General features: G+C 68.5%; 1 protein-coding gene across 1 annotated transcript; it reads right to left on the reverse strand.

Moving 5' to 3' along the window:
- Positions 1–97: 97 nt before the first annotated feature.
- LOC138065683 (sodium-dependent proline transporter-like) lies at positions 98–12,546 on the reverse strand. The gene is made up of 15 exons (XM_068930940.1): positions 12,417–12,546; positions 9,897–10,080; positions 9,009–9,140; positions 8,765–8,913; positions 8,616–8,665; positions 6,588–6,726; positions 6,376–6,510; positions 6,158–6,261; positions 5,946–6,070; positions 5,696–5,808; positions 5,274–5,408; positions 4,988–5,087; positions 4,491–4,609; positions 2,741–2,914; positions 98–2,627 (listed from the first exon to the last, which is right to left on the reverse strand). Exons 1-15 carry the CDS (start codon positions 12,480–12,482, stop codon positions 2,496–2,498), a joined length of 1,857 nt encoding a protein of 618 aa, XP_068787041.1. The 5' UTR covers positions 12,483–12,546; the 3' UTR covers positions 98–2,495.
- Between the last annotated feature and the right edge of the window lie 3,539 nt (positions 12,547–16,085).

Consider the following 16,085-nt stretch of genomic DNA (forward strand, 5'->3'; position numbering starts at 1 on the left):
GGCTTCCAGTTACTCCTGCCTCTGCTCAGCCACACGGCATTTGGGTTTGGTTTCAATGTGGTTTTATTTTTTAATTTTTTTTATTTTTATTTTTTTGGTTCTTCTGCCTCTTCCAACTTTTGCACATGCTGTATGGGAAGTCAGGGTGGTGGGAACCTTGCTGTGACACGCACCAGTTGCACCTTCTGCTCTTCGTCCGCTGCCCTGCTGCTCGGGAGCAGGCGGAGCAGGGCGGTGAGCTCCGCAGCAGCAGCCGGGGCGCAGGGAGCGCCCTCCTCGCTCTGCCGTCGGAGGTGACTGAGGTGCGAGCGCTTGGGCAAGTTGCCTTACTCATGTCGCAGCAGTTCTCCTCATTTTTATGAATCACTTTTCTACACCTTGGCCCCATAACTATGGTAGTTGGGAGGGAGAAAGCCCTGTTTGCGTGCTCTTGATAAGCAAGAGCGAGTAAAATAACCCTCTTGAGGTAGGGCTCTGCCCTTGCTGGTACTTGTGCATCCAGGAGCTCTGGCCAAGAGTAGGCTGTTGGTGCGGTTTTCCCGCTTGCACGGGGGGCAGCTGCAGCCTGCCGCTGTTCTGCGGCGGGGCCTCCTCGGACGGTATTGCCCCGCCGCTCTGCCCCGCGGGGCCCAGCTCCGCCAGAGGCCTTCGTTTGGCCGAACAGCCCAGAAGCAGCTAGCTGCATGCAGCGCAGGGGGTGGCGTACTGGGGCGGGCGCTCGGGGGCCGAGGACCGGCCCCCGACTGCCGCTGCGGTCGCGTTTCCCCCGGGAAGCCACCCGGGTGCGAGCGGGGTGCGAGCCGGCCCCGCGCCTGCCTGCTGCGATCTCGGCGTTCCCCGGGGCCGAGCCCGGGGAAGGGGCTGTCTCCCAGGGGCGCTGGTGCAGGACGGGGCGCGACGGCCGTGCCCGCGCCACGGGGAGAGCGTCCGCCCAGGCCGCCCGTGCCCCCGGCGCCCCGGCTGCCGAGCCTGGAGCGGAGGAGAGGGGCACCGCCAAGTCCAGGGGGAGTTTCCAGCGGGGCTCTGCTTGGCCGGGAGCCGGCAGCTTCTGCGAAGGGAGAAGGAGCCTGAAACCCTCCTCCTCCTTTCCTGGCCCCGCTGCCCAGGGCCCGCCGGTCTCCCTCCCGCTCCGTCGGAGAGGCAGGGCGGTCCCGTCCTGCAGCCCAGAGCCGTCCGCCTCCCAAGCGCTCCCCCTGCTGCGGCCGCGGATGCTAAGCCGGGCTCCCTCCTGCGTCCCGGGGCCAAACCCTCCTGCGTCCCGGGGCCGAGACCTGCTGCGTCCTGGGGCAAAACCCTGCTGCATCCCGGGGCCGAGACCTGCTGCGTCCCGGGGCCGAGACCTGCTATGTCCCGGGGCAAAACCCTGCTGCATCCCAGGGCCGAGACCTGCTGCATCCCAGGGCTGAGCCGTGCTGCGTCCCCGTGGACGAACCCTGCTGCATCCCGGCGCCCGGCTCAGCGCCGCTGCCCGAGGCTGCTGCCTGCCCGAGCTCTCCGCCGAGCCCGGCGGCCCCGCTCCCACCGCCCCGGGCGGCCCCAGGCCGCCGTGCCGCAGGCCGTGCTTGCCCTAGGCCGGGATTCGGCACTTTTCCGCGTGGTTTTGGAGGCGGCTGCGGAGGGGGAGCCCCCGCCGGGGAGGGGGACGGAGCAGGGCAGGGTGCTCAGGCCCTTCCCCGCGGGCCCCGCTTGACGCCAGAGGAAGGGCGAACAAGGGGTGGGTTTGGTTGTGTAGGTGGTAGGAAGGCGATTACGCTGCTGCTTTGAGATGAGTGACAAATCCCTCTAAACGACTTAAGTGCCTGCATTGCGCCGCGGCGAGCCGCGGGGCCGGGGCGCTGAGCGGCGCCGGCCGGCCCGGGGCCGGAGCCGGGCGACCCAGCTGCGCTGCTTGCGGTGGCGGAAACCTGCCGGGGCTTCCCGGGGAAGGGGTCGGAGCTCCCTGAACGGCAACTGTCGACGCGTCTGCCCACTCGTGGTTGTTGCTGGTTGTTGGTTTTTTTTTTTTTTTTTTTGGGTCATTTCATAAAACTTTTAAATCCAATAAAGCATGTAGTCTATTTTACGAGCCGGCGTCTGCTGCTCTCTTCTTGCGGCCTCCCCCGGTGGGGGGCCCTGGGCCGCGCGGCGCCCTGGGGACGGCGGCTCTGCCCCCGCCGCTGCCCCGCGCGGCCCCGGGAGCGAGGCGGGAGGGCGGCCGGGGTTGCGCACAGCCGCTCGGGGCCAGCGGGCGCTGCACGGGCCGCTGCAAGGCGGCGGGAGCTGCCCCGGGGCAGCGGTGGCAGCGTCCCGCTCGGCGGGGAGCGCGCGGGGCCGGGGCCGGGGCTCTCCGCCGCCGCCTCCGGCCTCGCTGGCAGCCCCTTGAAAACTTTTGGGAGCGTGGAAAACGTTTCCAGGAGGAAGAGCTAGAAGCGCGCTCTGCGCTCAGCGCTTCGCGTCCCGCGGGCTGAGCGAGGCCGCGAGCGGGGCCCCGCGCCCGGGAGCCCCCGCCACCGGCGTCAGGACTCGGTGCTGGCGAAGTCGCTGCCCGTCAGGGTGATGGTGAACAGCACGTCGACGGCGTCCTCGGCGGCGACCCCGGCGCCGGCCGCCCGCCAGGAGCGCAGGGGCCGGGTGGCTTTCTGGAAGCGCTGCGGGACGGGCGCCGCGGGGCATGAGGCGAGCGACGGTCTCCGCCACCCCGTGCCCAGCCCCGGGGCCGCCCCCGCTCTGCCCCGCGTCCCGGCCGGGACCCCGCACTCACGTCGCTCAGCGTCCCCGTCTCGCGGCACAGGGCGACGGCGGCCCAGAGCGGCACCTGCAGGCAGGTGAGGACGCCCATGCAGACGCCCAGGGCCCTGCCCCAGGCCGGGTACGCGTAGGCGCCGTAGCGCAGCGGCGCGCTGGACATGTCCAGGAAGGTGTAGATGAGCGTGAACTGGCAGGGCAGAGCGGGCAGGAGCAGGGTGACGCCCGGGCACCGCCGCCGAGCCCCGGGGCTGCCCTGCCCCACGCCGGTCCCCTAGCACGGCCTGGGCTGTCCCCGCGTCCGAGGGGGCCGTGCACCCCCGGGACCCCAGGGCCGCCCCAAACCCCCTGCAACAGCCATGGCAGGTCCCCGAGGACGCCAGGGCTGGGGCTGTCCCGCTGCAAACGCGCCCAGACCTGGCAAGACCTGCACCTCTTGGAGGCAAAGGCAGAGCTGAGGGCAGAGGGACGGGATGGGACAGGATGGGACGAGATGGGATGAGATGAGATGGGATGGGATGGGATGGGATGGGATGAGATGAGACGGGATGGGATGGGATGGGATGGGATGGGATGAGATGGGATGGGACTGGACGGGACGGGACGGGACGGGACGGGACGGGACGGGGTGGGATGAGATGAGATGGGATGGGATGAGATGAGATGAGATGGGACGGGACGGGACGGGACGGGACGGGACGGGACGGGACGGGACGGGACGGGACGAGACGAGACGAGACGGGGTGGGGTGGGACGGGACGAGACGAGACGAGACGAGACGGGATGGGATGGGATGGGACGGGACGGGACGAGATGGGATGGGACGGGATGGGACGAGATGGGATGGGATGGGATGGGATGAGATGAGATGGGATGGGATGGGATGGGACGGGATGGGACGAGATGGGATGGGATGAGATGGGATGGGATGGGATGGGATGAGACGGGATGGGATGGGATGGGATGGGATGGGATGAGATGGGATGGGATGGGATGGGACGGGACGGGACGGGACGGGACGGGACGAGACGAGACGAGACGAGACGAGACGGGGTGGGGTGGGGTGGGGTGGGACGGGACGAGACGAGACGAGACGAGACGAGACGAGGTGGGGTGGGACGGGACGGGACGGGATGGGATGGGATGGGACGGGATGGGACGAGATGGGATGGGATGGGATGAGATGGGATGGGATGGGATGAGATGAGATGGGCTGAGATGAGATGAGATGAGATGGGATGGGATGGGATGGGATGGGACGGGACGGGACGAGACGAGACGAGATGGGGTGGGGTGGGGTGGGGTGGGACGAGACGAGACGAGACGAGACGAGACGAGACGAGACGAGACGAGACGAGACGAGACAAGGCGAGGTGGGGTGGGACGGGACGGGACGGGACGGGACGAGACGGGATGGGATGGGATGGGACGGGACGGGACGAGATGGGATGGGATGGGATGGGACGGGACGGGACGAGATGGGATGGGATGGGATGGGATGGGATGAGATGGGATGGGATGGGATGAGATGAGATGGGCTGAGATGAGATGGGCTGAGATGAGATGAGATGAGATGGGATGGGATGGGATGGGATGGGATGGGATGGGACGGGATGGGATGGGACGAGACGGGACGAGACGGGACGAGATGGGATGGGACAAGATGGGATGGGACGAGACGGGTCGGGACAGGATGAGATAGGATGGGACAAGTTGGGGTCCTTCTCCCCTCGACCCTCAGCTTCGGGTGGGCACACGACGCTTACTAGCAGCAGGCAGGGTGTGAAGAAGACCCAGCACACCCTGAAGTAGCCCAACACGTGGCTGCACCAGGGTGGGCACCGGCAGATCATGTCCACGATGTCCTGGCAGAACTGGCTCACACCTGCAGGCGCCCGAACGAGACGCGGTCACGGCCGGGATGTGGGTGGCAGGAGCATCCCCCCGGCCCAGCTCTGCAGGGCAGACCCTGCCCGGGCTGCCCACGACACCCCGCGCTGGCCTGAGCCGCGCCAGCAGTTTGAGGATGCCGCGCGGGCAGTGCTGGGCGCTGAGCACCCCTCTCTTCAGGGGACGGCGAAAAAATCAGAGCCCCGGGACATGGAAAACGGCAGCCGGGCTTTGCAGCAGCTCCGCCTGGGGCTGAGCTGTCGCTGCCCGCCCCGGCTCGGAGCGGTGCGGAGCGGCAGGGGGGTCCCGGCGCGCCGGGCCGGGCTTGCCGAGAGCCGGCGGGGCCGCTGCGCCAGCCCCCTGCACCGCTCACCGTAGCAGAAGGCGACGCCGAGGCACATGAAGAGGGCGATGATGAGGAGCCCGAAGCCGGTGCTGTAGGTGTCAATAAGGGTGAACCAAAAGATGCCTCCCTGCAGGGCGGCAGTGGGGTGAAGGCGTCAGCGCCCGCGGCCGGGCTGCGGGAGGCCGGTCGGTGCCGGGGCTCGGGCGACGGCCCTCGGCCCCCGCCCGGGGGCTGCAGAGGGAAGGAAGCCGCTCCCCGGGGTCCCCTTTCCGGGGGCGCCAGCCGGGCCGAGGGGCCGCGCGGCCCCGCGCACCTGGGTGACCAGCAGCAGCCCCAGCAGGAAGAAGGCGCCGCAGAGGGCGCCCAGCAGAGCCGTCTTCCGCCTCCAGTGGCGCAGGGCCGGGAACTCGTCCAGGATCGCCGTGAGGATGCCCTCGACGTTCCCGAACTGAGGGACGGCCACGCCAGTGCAGGGCGACCACCCCGTCACCGCGGGGACGGGGTGGGGGGGCTCCCGTGCGCCACCCCGTCCCAGGGCAGGTGGAGCCGCCCGCGCCCAGCGCCGGCGGGATGCGGCAGCATCCCTGGCCCGTCGCCCCGCCGCGGCCCCGCGCTCCCGGCCCCTGCACGGCTGCATGCCCGGGACGGGGCGTACCCGGCCCCCCAAGGCCAGGCACGGCGCGGGGGGACGTGGGGCTGCCCCGAGGCGGAGGGGGGGGGGAGTTGGACATTCACCAGGGTGTCGATGCCCAGCGTGAAGAGCATCAGGAAGAAGAGGATGGACCAGAACGCGGCGCCGGGCAGCAGGGCCAGCGCTTCGGGGTAAGCCACGAACGCCAAACCCGGGCCTGCGGGGCCGGAGACGAGCGAGAGCGTCAAGGGACGCGGCGGCGGCGGCGTGCCGCACCGCGGGGCCGGGCCAGCCACCTGCTCGGCCGATGCCCGGTCCACCTCCAGGGTCGCCTGCAGCCCCGCGAGCCCCCACCTGAGTCCGCGACGTCGCCCACGGGCACTTGCTTGGCCCAGGCCATGTGTCCCAGCACGGAGAAGATGGCGAAGCCGGCGAAGAAGCTGGTGCAGCAGTTCCCGATGGCGATGACCAAGGTGTCCCTGCCGGGGAGGTGCCGGGGGGGGGGTGTCACTGCGGCGCCCCGCGCACGGCCAGCCGCCCCCACCCCGGCCGCAGCCCCCGCTCACCGGATGACGTTGTTGTCGAACTTGTTGTAGGAGGCCATGGAGAGCAGCCCGCCGAAGCCGATGCCCAGCGAGTAGAAGATCTGCGAGGCCGCGTCGCTCCACACCTGCCGGCCGCGGGGACGCTGCGGGACGCGCGGAGCCGGAGCCCAGCCGGCCCCCCCGCCCCAGCTCGGCCGGGCACCCCGGGGTGACGTCCGGCCCCGGCGGCGCGGCGTTACCTGCGCGCTCTGCAGCTTGCTCCAGTCCGAGGAGAGGTAGAAGCGGACGCCGTCCATGGAGCCCTCCAGCGTGGCCCCCCGGATGAGGAGGACGAGGAGGACGAGGTAGGGGAAGGTGGCCGTGATGTACACCACCTGCGCGGAGCGCAGCACGGCTCGGCCCTGCTCCGCCGGCCGCCCCGGCCCGCCGCCCCCCGCCGCCCCCCGCTCACCTTGCCCGAGCTGCGGATGCCCTTCAGCATGCAGAGGAAAACCACGAGCCAGGCGGCCAGCAGGCACAGGGCGAGGGGCCACCGCACCGGGCCGGGGTCCCCGAGGCCGGAGCTGTGCGTCACCCCCAGCACCTGCTCGCTGCACCGCCGCCGGAGGAGGGTTAGCGGGACGGGGCGCCGCGGCCGAGGCGCCGCCGGATGCAGGAGGGTCTGCACCGGCCCCGGCAGCCCCCAAAGCCGAGGCGCCGCCGGACGCGGGACCCCGTCTGCACCGGCCCCGGCAGCCCCCAAAGCCGAGGCGCCGCCGGACGCGGGACCCCGTCTGCACCGGCCCCGGCAGCCCCCAAAGCCGAGGCGCCGCCGGACGCGGGACCCCGTCTGCACCGGCCCCGGCAGCCCCCAAAGCCGAGGCGCCGCCGGCCGCGGGACCCCGTCTGCACCGGCCCCGGCAGCCCCCAAAGCCGAGGCGCCGCCGGACGTGGGACCCCGTCTGCACCGGCCCCGGCAGCCCCCAAAGCCGAGGCGCCGCCGGACGCGGGACCCCGTCTGCACCGGCCCTGGCAGCCCCCAAAGCCGAGGCGCCTCGGGACGCGGGACCCCGTCTGCACCGGCCCTGGCAGCCCCCAAAGCCGAGGCGCCTCGGGACGCGGGACCCCGTCTGCACCGGCCCCGGCAGCCCCCAAAGCCGAGGCGCCTCGGGACGCGGGACCCCGTCTGCACCGGCCCCAGCAGCCCCCAAAGCCGAGGCGCCGCCGGCCGCGGGACCCCGTCTGCACCGGCCCTGGCAGCCCCCAAAGCCGAGGCGCCGCCGGCCGCGGGACCCCGTCTGCACCGGCCCCGGCAGCCCCCAAAGCCGAGGCGCCGCCGGACGTGGGACCCCGTCTGCACCGGCCCCGGCAGCCCCCAAAGCCGAGGCGCCTCGGGACGCGGGACCCCGTCTGCACCGGCCCTGGCAGCCCCCAAAGCCGAGGCGCCGCCGGACGTGGGACCCCGTCTGCACCGGCCCCGGCAGCCCCCAAAGCCGAGGCGCCGCCGGACGCGGGACCCCGTCTGCACCGGCCCCGGCAGCCCCCAAAGCCGAGGCGCCGCCGGATGCGGGACCCCGTCTGCACCGGCCCCGGCAGCCCCCAAAGCCGAGGCGCCGCCGGACGCGGGACCCCGTCTGCACCGGCCCTGGCAGCCCCCAAAGCCGAGGCGCCGCCGGACGCGGGACCCCGTCTGCACCGGCCCTGGCAGCCCCCAAAGCCGAGGCGCCGCCGGACGCGGGACCCCGTCTGCACCGGCCCCGGCAGCCCCCAAAGCCGAGGCGCCGCCGGATGCGGGACCCCGTCTGCACCGGCCCCGGCAGCCCCCAAAGCCGAGGCGCCGCCGGACGCGGGACCCCGTCTGCACCGGCCCTGGCAGCCCCCAAAGCCGAGGCGCCTCGGGACGCGGGACCCCGTCTGCACCGGCCCCAGCAGCCCCCAAAGCCGAGGCGCCGCCGGCCGCGGGACCCCGTCTGCACCGGCCCCGGCAGCCCCCAAAGCCGAGGCGCCGCCGGCCGCGGGACCCCGTCTGCACCGGCCCCGGCAGCCCCCAAAGCCGAGGCGCCGCCGGCCGCGGGACCCCGTCTGCACCGGCCCCGGCAGCCCCCAAAGCCGAGGCGCCGCCGGCCGCGGGACCCCGTCTGCACCGGCCCCGGCAGCCCCCAAAGCCGAGGCGCCGCCGGACGCGGGACCCCGTCTTCACCGGCCCCGGCAGCCCCCAAAGCCGAGGCGCCGCCGGACGCGGGACCCCGTCTGCACCGGCCCCGGCAGCCCCCAAAGCCGAGGCGCCTCGGGACGCGGGACCCCGTCTGCACCGGCCGCCGGTGCACGGCACGACGCCCCCGTCTCCCCTGCAACACGCCCTCCCACCGCTCAGCCGGCATCAGCGGCCGCTGCCGGAGGAGGCTCAGCCCCGGCGGGACGCGGGGCGAAGGCGCCTCGGGGCCGGGGTCTCCCGCCGTGGCCCCGCTGCTCCCCGCCGCCGCTGGGCTCAGCCACTTACTTCCAGAAGGTCTCGCTGGGGCTGAAGCGGGTGACGTCCCCGGACGCGTTCTGCAAGGCAGAGGCGCAGGCGGGTCGCGCCGCCGTCCCCCCCCCGGCCCCTCGGCGTGTCCCCCCCCACCCCGCACCCAGCCGAAACGCCGGACCCACCTGGCAGAGGGGCTTGTTGCGGGGGGCGTCGCAGGACCAGGGCAGGGGGCTCTGCAAGGACCTGCCCAGGTAGTAGAAAGCCCAGGCCAGCACCACGTTGTAGTAGAGGGACACCAGGGAGGACACCAGCAGCATGCCGACGCCGACGCCTGCGCGCAGCACAGGGGCGACGCAGGGCCGCGTGCCGGGCGCCGGGGCCGGGCGCGAGGGCGGCGGGGGCGACACCGGGGCGCCGTGGCCGTACCTTTCAGCAGCGGGCAGCACTTCCAGACGGCCACGGGCCCGGCCGCCCCGTACTGGCCCAGGCTCAGCTCCATGAGGAAGAGGGGGAGGCCGGCCAGCAGCAGCATGATGAAGTAAGGGATGAGGAAGACGCCTGGCCGGAGGGGAGCGGCGGCGGGGTCGGGGGGGGTGGGGGGAGCTGGAGCCGGGCGACCTGCCGGCGTCCCGCATCCCCAGGGCGTCCCGCCGCCTGCGCCGCCCCGCGAACGCTGCTCTCCGAACCGGCGGAGCGGCGAACGGGCTGCAGGGCTCAGCATCCCTGCGGGAGGCTGCACCGGGGCGGGGGGGGGGGGGCAGCCCCGAGGGGGACCGGCTGCGGGACCCACCAGTGCCGCGAGCGCGTCGGTGCTCTGCTCAAGCACCGCCGGTTGGTGCCTGCCGCTGCTCTACCGGCCGCCGAAAGCATCCCGCGGGCGCAGCCGGCAGTGACCTCCAGCGGCCGCGGCACCCGTCGCCGCACCCGTGCGCCCCGAAAACTCCCCCTTCCTGACCCAGCCACCGCTGGGGCTGCCGGCAGCACCGGGGGGAGGCGGCGGGAGCGCGGACACGCGTGGGCTGCCCGCAGCCCCCTTCCCCCAGCCCCTTCCCCCCCCCCCGCCTGAAGCACCCCGCACCCCGCCGCCAGCCCTGCCCCGGGGGCAAAATCCCTTTCCCCGGCTTACGGGAAGGGCCGAGCCCGGCCCCAGCCCCTCTCACCTCCGGCCCCGGGGTGGGGGGGGAGCGGGATGGGGCAAGGGTGCACGCGTGTGCGTGGGTCGGGGTGTGCTGCAATAACCCCCTGGCGCTTTGCACGGGCCCCCGGGGCCGGGCAGGGGCTGCGAGCGCGGGCGGCCGTGCCGGGCGGACTCACCCCCTCCGTTGCGGTAGCACAGGTAGGGGAAGCGCCAGACGTTGCCCAGCCCCACGCAGTAGCCCAGGCAGGACAGCAGGAACTCGTGCTTGCCGGCCCAGGTGGCCCGCGGCGGGCCGGGGGCCGGGGCCGAGCCGGGGGGCTGCGCCGGGGGTCCCGGGCTCTCCGCCTGGAAGATGTTCACCTGCGCGGGCAGGAGAGGTGTCAGCCGGCCCCCGCCGCCCTCCTCCTCCTCCTCCTCCTCCTCTCCAAAGGAGCCTGGCCTCAGCTGAGCTCCGCCGTCTCCTGCTGCAGCCCTGCGGTTGGGCTACCCCCTGCCCTCCACCTCTGCTCTCACTAAGGACAGTCCCTTGGGCCACCCCGAGCAGAGCAACGTTCCCCAAAGCGATGGGACACATCGCTTAGGCTCCTTCCACCCGCCCTGCTGCCTCTCACTGCAGCCTCAGCCAACGCTCCTGCGGTCCTTGACCGCGGATGGGTCCTGTTTCCCGACACAGAGAAGCACCCGCGTGTGATGGGCTGGGGCTCATGTGCTCTGCAAGGAGTCTGTGGGCCACAGACAGGCCCAGGGCGCAGGGATGTCTGCTCGTGTGCAAAGTCCGCAGGTGGAGCACAGCTTCCTCCAGGGACCTGATCCAAGGGGATGTCAGCCTAGGCGTGCCAGCACCTGGGTGCGCTTGCTTCCTCCAGAAGTCAAAGAGAGCCTCAAAATGCTCCTTCCAGATAAGATACCAGAAATCAATCTGGATTACCTGCAGGTCATTGAAACGAACTGCAGATTAGCTGTGCCACGGGTACTGGCTCACCATGGGCTCTGCCTCGCAGCTGGCACTGTATCAAAGCTATTTGGCCACCAGGAAGCCTGGTACAAAGATGCCAGGTGCATTTACAAGAGGCAGCCCGGGCACAGCAAGTGTCAGCGCAGACCTAGCAAGTCCTGATGGACCCGGCCGGCTGCGCAACGGCTGCCCCATGCTCCAAGCACAGATTGCAGTCCCCCAGCCTCTGGTGCTTCCCGCTGTCCTGGTCCCACACTGCCCAGAGGCGCTCAAGGACCCTCTGGGCAAGTCTCCTGGCCCAAGAGACCACTCTTGCCCTTCTCCTGCAGGGCTGCTGTGAGGTACCTTGTTCACACACCCAAAGCAGCCAGGAGACCTAGGAGCCTCCAGATGGGAGCCTGCAAAGGCAGGTAGCACATTTATCGCTTCAGCTGAGCCCTCCTGCCGTCACCCGCTACCAGTCATGTTTCAGAGGACTGCAGCTGCTTAAAATCTGCAAATGCAAATACCCTGAACACCACATCTGGTCTACCTGCTGGGTCAGCGGGATCTGCTCCCAGCGCCCCTGCCCACAGCAAATGCTGGCAGATGCAACCAGGTCTCAGGAGGGAGATGCAGGATGGGGCCGAGGAAGAGCGAGCGGCCGCAGCGCTCGGCAGCCTTCGGCACAGCCTGGAGCCCGGCCGTGCTCGCGGCAGCGTGAGCGCCCCAGCCCCACCACTCGCTGTCGGCTCACCGCGGGCAAGCGGGGAGGCAAGGCAGACCAAGGCAAGGGCTTCAGCCCAGCTGGTGGCAGCCCAGAGGGGCTTACGGTGGTGCCCGGAGGAGAACCGTGGTGGCTTGGCAGCGTGTCGCGGCGAGCTGCCCAGGAGGCAGCACACGGACAGCGTGATGGGGCAGCCTTGAAAGACCCAACCCGCAGGCGATGGGAGCTGGCGGTGTGGGTTGGCCGTGCCATCAGAGGCAGAAAAGCCTCCTGAGGCTGCTGTCCCGAGTGGTGGCAGGGAAAGCACCCCTCGCAGGGCGTCATCCTGGGCCATCTGCTCTGCTCTGGCCGTTCCCCACAAGGGAAGTCAGCGGCACGGGCTGGGAAGGCAGCAGACCGCACGTGCACCCAACAGACCCCCTTTGCTCCTGGCCTCCCCGGCCCCGCGCAGCTTGCAGACAGGCGACCTGCAGCGTGAGCCGTCGGGCTGCCTCCCCAACAGAAGGGGAAGCGGCGGGGTCATGCCAGCCCCTTGCAGCGATGCTCTGGCCTCTGCAAAGCATCGCCCCCAGCCGCCCTCGGCGTGAGCCCCGCGCCGCCCGCCCAAACCCCCGGGATGCAGGGCCACCCCCAGGCGGGGGGCACCGCGCTCTGCCCCGTGCCCAGGCTCCGGCCGCTTGCTGAAATCCCAGCAGCTCTGCCAGACTGCAGCCCCGGGGGTCTCCGCAAGGAGACCTCTACCCGGCCGCGATGGGGAAAGGGCACTTTGACCTTTGCACTGCCACACGGCGGTGGAGTTGCAAGGGCAGCGGAGCCAGACGGAGACCCGCAGCCTCGCCATCCCCTCGGCGCCTGGGCTGCCAGCGCCCAAGGCACCAAGTGCCGCAGCGAGCCCCGCGGTTCCCAGTTCTGCTCCCCGCGTAATCGGGGCTGGGCAGGGAGACCCGCACGCTGCAGCGCCCGGCGCCAGGGACGGGGGCACCTGCAGCCCCGGCGCTGCCGGGCAGGGGCGTCCCGGCGGGGGCCCCGTCCTACCGTGGGCTCCGGCGGTGCGGCGGGGGCCGGGAGCCCCGGCGCGGCGAGGCGGCCGGTGCACGGCATTTCCTGCTCGGCGGGCCGGAGGGCCGGCGCTCGGCTCACCTGCGCCAGGTGCAGCTCCGCCCCGGGCCACGGTCCCCGGGAGCCCCAGCCTGCACCACCCCCTGCAAACCCTCTGTCCCACCGGGGTTGGCAGCCGGGAGGGACCGGAGGCATCACCCCCCCCCTCCCGCCCAGTACGAGTTTCGGCGCCGGGGCTGGGGTCGGACGGGACCCCCGGGCTCGCTCGGTGCCGGGTGTGCACTGGGGAGGCCCCGCTCAGCACCAAGCCTCTGCTGGGACGTGGTTTTCCTGCCGGGCTCTCGGCGAGGCCGGGGCTGTCCCACGCGGCAGCGAGCGCCGTGGTGCCGTCCCCAGCTGGCCAGCCCCAGCCTGCTGCAGGAGGGAGCCGACGGCGCCAGTCTCCCGCCCCAGCAGGTCTGGGGACGCGAGGAAGGGGAGCTCGGTGCAGAGGGACACGGAGGAGCGATACGGGATAGGAGCAGTCCGCTGTCCCCTCCAAGCTGCCAGGTGGAAGGAAGGAGCAATTTGAGAAACGGCTCCATCTCCCTTTCCATGTCAGCCTGGATGGGTGCAACCCCAAAGACACCCCTTACTGTCACCCTATTCTCCCTTACACCAGTCTGTGCTCTCCTGGCCTGTTTGCTGGAAAACTGGCCAGCTGCGCAAGGAGCAGAAATAGCGGTGCTGGTTTTCTGGGAGACCGACTGCTGCTGCCTTTGCACAGGCTCAGCCTCGGCAGTAGCAGCAGCTGCTGAAAGAGAGCTCGACTTAAAACTGTGATCCATCCAGGAGTGAGTCAGTATTTCTACCAGCCATTGACCTGTCTTCTGCTCTTAACGTTTCCACCTCCTTTCCGCTGCGTCTTCCAGGGAACGCACACCACCTTCTGTGTGTCCCTCAATATTGCGTGCGGGTTTTTTTTTGTGATTGATGCGCTGGTCCTGCCTCTCTTTGGCCATTTCCATGACACTGCATCTGGAGCCAGCTGTTCCTAATCTCTGAGCGGAGCAGGTTCCTCGGCAGCGGGAAGGATCCCTTCCACCGGGACTATCCCCCGCCACCGCAGTAGGGAAGGGAGAGCGGAGAACGGGGCAGATTTCTAATCTGGACTAAGCAGAAACATTATTTTCAGTACAAAACACTTCTGCAGAGTGGGATTGGGTCTTGACTTGCCCATTTTTCCGCTCAGCTCGTGACTCCCTCGGAAAGGCTATAAACTCATGTCTCTGGGCGGGGGGGGGAGGTGACTGCGATTGAATCTAACTCAGGAGGAAAAGGAAGCTCATCATGGGAGAAAACCAAAGGAAGAAAGAGACACGCCACGTGGTGACTGCGGTTGCCTCCACCTCACGCCATCTGCCAGAGCACAGTTGCGGTCCTGCGGCGGTGCAACGCCCTCGAGCTTACAACAGGGACTACCTTCAAATGAACAGCGTTTCTATGGATGTTTCTGGGTCAAGGAACTGAGCTAGAGTAAAAGTAATGCCACCCAAGAGAGGAGTGGAATGAAAGAGGCATGTTTAACGTGGATAATTTTGGTGGTCTTGCTTATGGCACAGCCTTGCAAACAGTTGTCCCAAGGCAAGTGAGGGAGCAATAATCAATCAGAGTTGGGAAATCAGTTTTCTCAGAACCCAGCACGGTGTACCACGACACACCAAACAAGCAAGAGGAGGAGGCTCTGTATTCTCTCCTTACAGACTAGATCCCCTTAGTTATCCCACAAAATGCTCAAAGCCTCCACTAGAGCCTAGAGGCATCCAGAGCCAGGGCCACAGAGCAGGGTGGGCTCCCTGTCCCTAGTAGGATTAAGACGCCTCCATGCAGCTAAGTCCATGACTCCAGGCCTCCACCTCACCCTCATGGTTTGCCTGCTTTGGCCAGTAACGTTTCTTAAGCCCCACAGCTCTGCACGTGCACCAGAACCGCTGGCACAGCCTGGCACTGCAGCGCTCTCAAGATCTTCGGGATACGTCTTCTGCAGGTCCCAGTCCAGCAGATGACCTCCGAACACACAACAGAAGCCAACAGGGGTGTGGAAAGCAGGAGATGGTCATCGGGAGAAGTGGAGAGAGCCTCCCTCCTGAGGACACGTACAGCCTGGCTGGGACAGGGCTCCTCGGGGGGTGGGGAGCACCAGGGTGACTCCCCTCATCCAGAGGGAAGACGCGAACTCGAGACTTGCGCAGCTTTGCTGCTTATGCAGTCAGCTCTGTAACCATCAGTATCACCAGTGGCTCTTTTAGAAACGAGGCCTGATGGGGTCTTGACTCGTCTTTTTGGAAAAGAGGCCTGTTGAAAGGGACGGCTTGGACGCCTTGGTCCAGAAGAGGGGCTGGCATCACCACGCCACACAGCACGTCGCTGTAGAGGAGCACATCGCAAACCTCCGCCGTTTCCAGCTGGCCTAGCCTCCCCGGTGCCCGCAGAGCAGGCCAAGCGCTGGGCTTGGGCTCAGGCTCCCCGTTCTCCCTCCATCCTCGGCACGACCTCGCGCGTCAGCGAGAGCTGGGAGCTGAGCGTCCCGCTGCACGTCCGCCCCCTCATCCCCGGCGCCGTAGACCCCCCTCTTCGTATCACATGCATTTAAGGCACTGAAACAAACCTGCCTTAGTTTGGAGCGCTGTTCTAGCCCAGAGGTAGTCTCCTAGCTGGGGAAGACTCAGGCCAGCGGGAGGCCCGGCCTTCCACATAATATATATAAAATATACATACACACACACACACACACATTTATCTATATATTTATAAAAAAATAAATATAAATATATATTATATGTAATATATATGATTATATAGATTATATATATATATAAAAATATATATATGCATTATAAAATATATATTTATTTATAAACAAATAAAAAAAGAGTGAAAAAGAGTGGTCCTAAAGCAAAACCTAGGAGAACTTGAGGGCAAAGAGCTGCGAGCGCAACTCAGAAGGCTCAAATAAACCACAATGCTGTTTTTTTTCTTCTTTTTTTTTTTTTAATCCTGTAGGGTCTTTTCCCATAACGCAGAAAAATGGCCCCAAAATGGACTGTCATTTCCTGCTCAGGTCCAGACGTTCCCGAGTCTCACCCTTGCCGAGGAGGGCACGGGGGGCCGTCAGCCCCTGCCACCGCGTCCGTCTCCCCGCGCCGGTAACCGCCCGTTTGGGGTCGGCGTCGGCGCGGGGCCAACCGACGTCCCCCGCAGCGCCCGTCTTTCCTCACGGGTCGTGCCACCATCACCTGAAACCTGGTGAGCTTTCCGGGGCGGCGCCCTGCCCGGGCAGGCCCGGGGCACCCGAGGGCACCACGTTGTCCCCTCCGGGCGGGCGCCGCTGCCAATCGGGGCGTTTCCCGCGTTTTGGGGGGAAAACGGCGGCTGCAGGACGCGGCGGTCGTCCATGTGCCGTTGTCCTCGCCCCGGCCCCTCACCGGCAAGGGCCTTCTGTGGGCAGAGAGGGGCTGTGCAGGCGCCCCTTGTTGGGAGAACCGCACTGAATGCTCTGCCTGGGCCTTGCTTTGGCATAATTAGCGTAATTGTTGTTATTACTACAACGGTAGTCTCGTTGTTGTAATTATTTTTTGCAAAACGGGGGTATTTTGTCCCTCCGGC

This window comes from Struthio camelus, chromosome 1 (genome assembly GCF_040807025.1).
Source record: "Struthio camelus isolate bStrCam1 chromosome 1, bStrCam1.hap1, whole genome shotgun sequence".
Classification (NCBI taxonomy): Eukaryota; Metazoa; Chordata; class Aves; order Struthioniformes; family Struthionidae; genus Struthio; species Struthio camelus.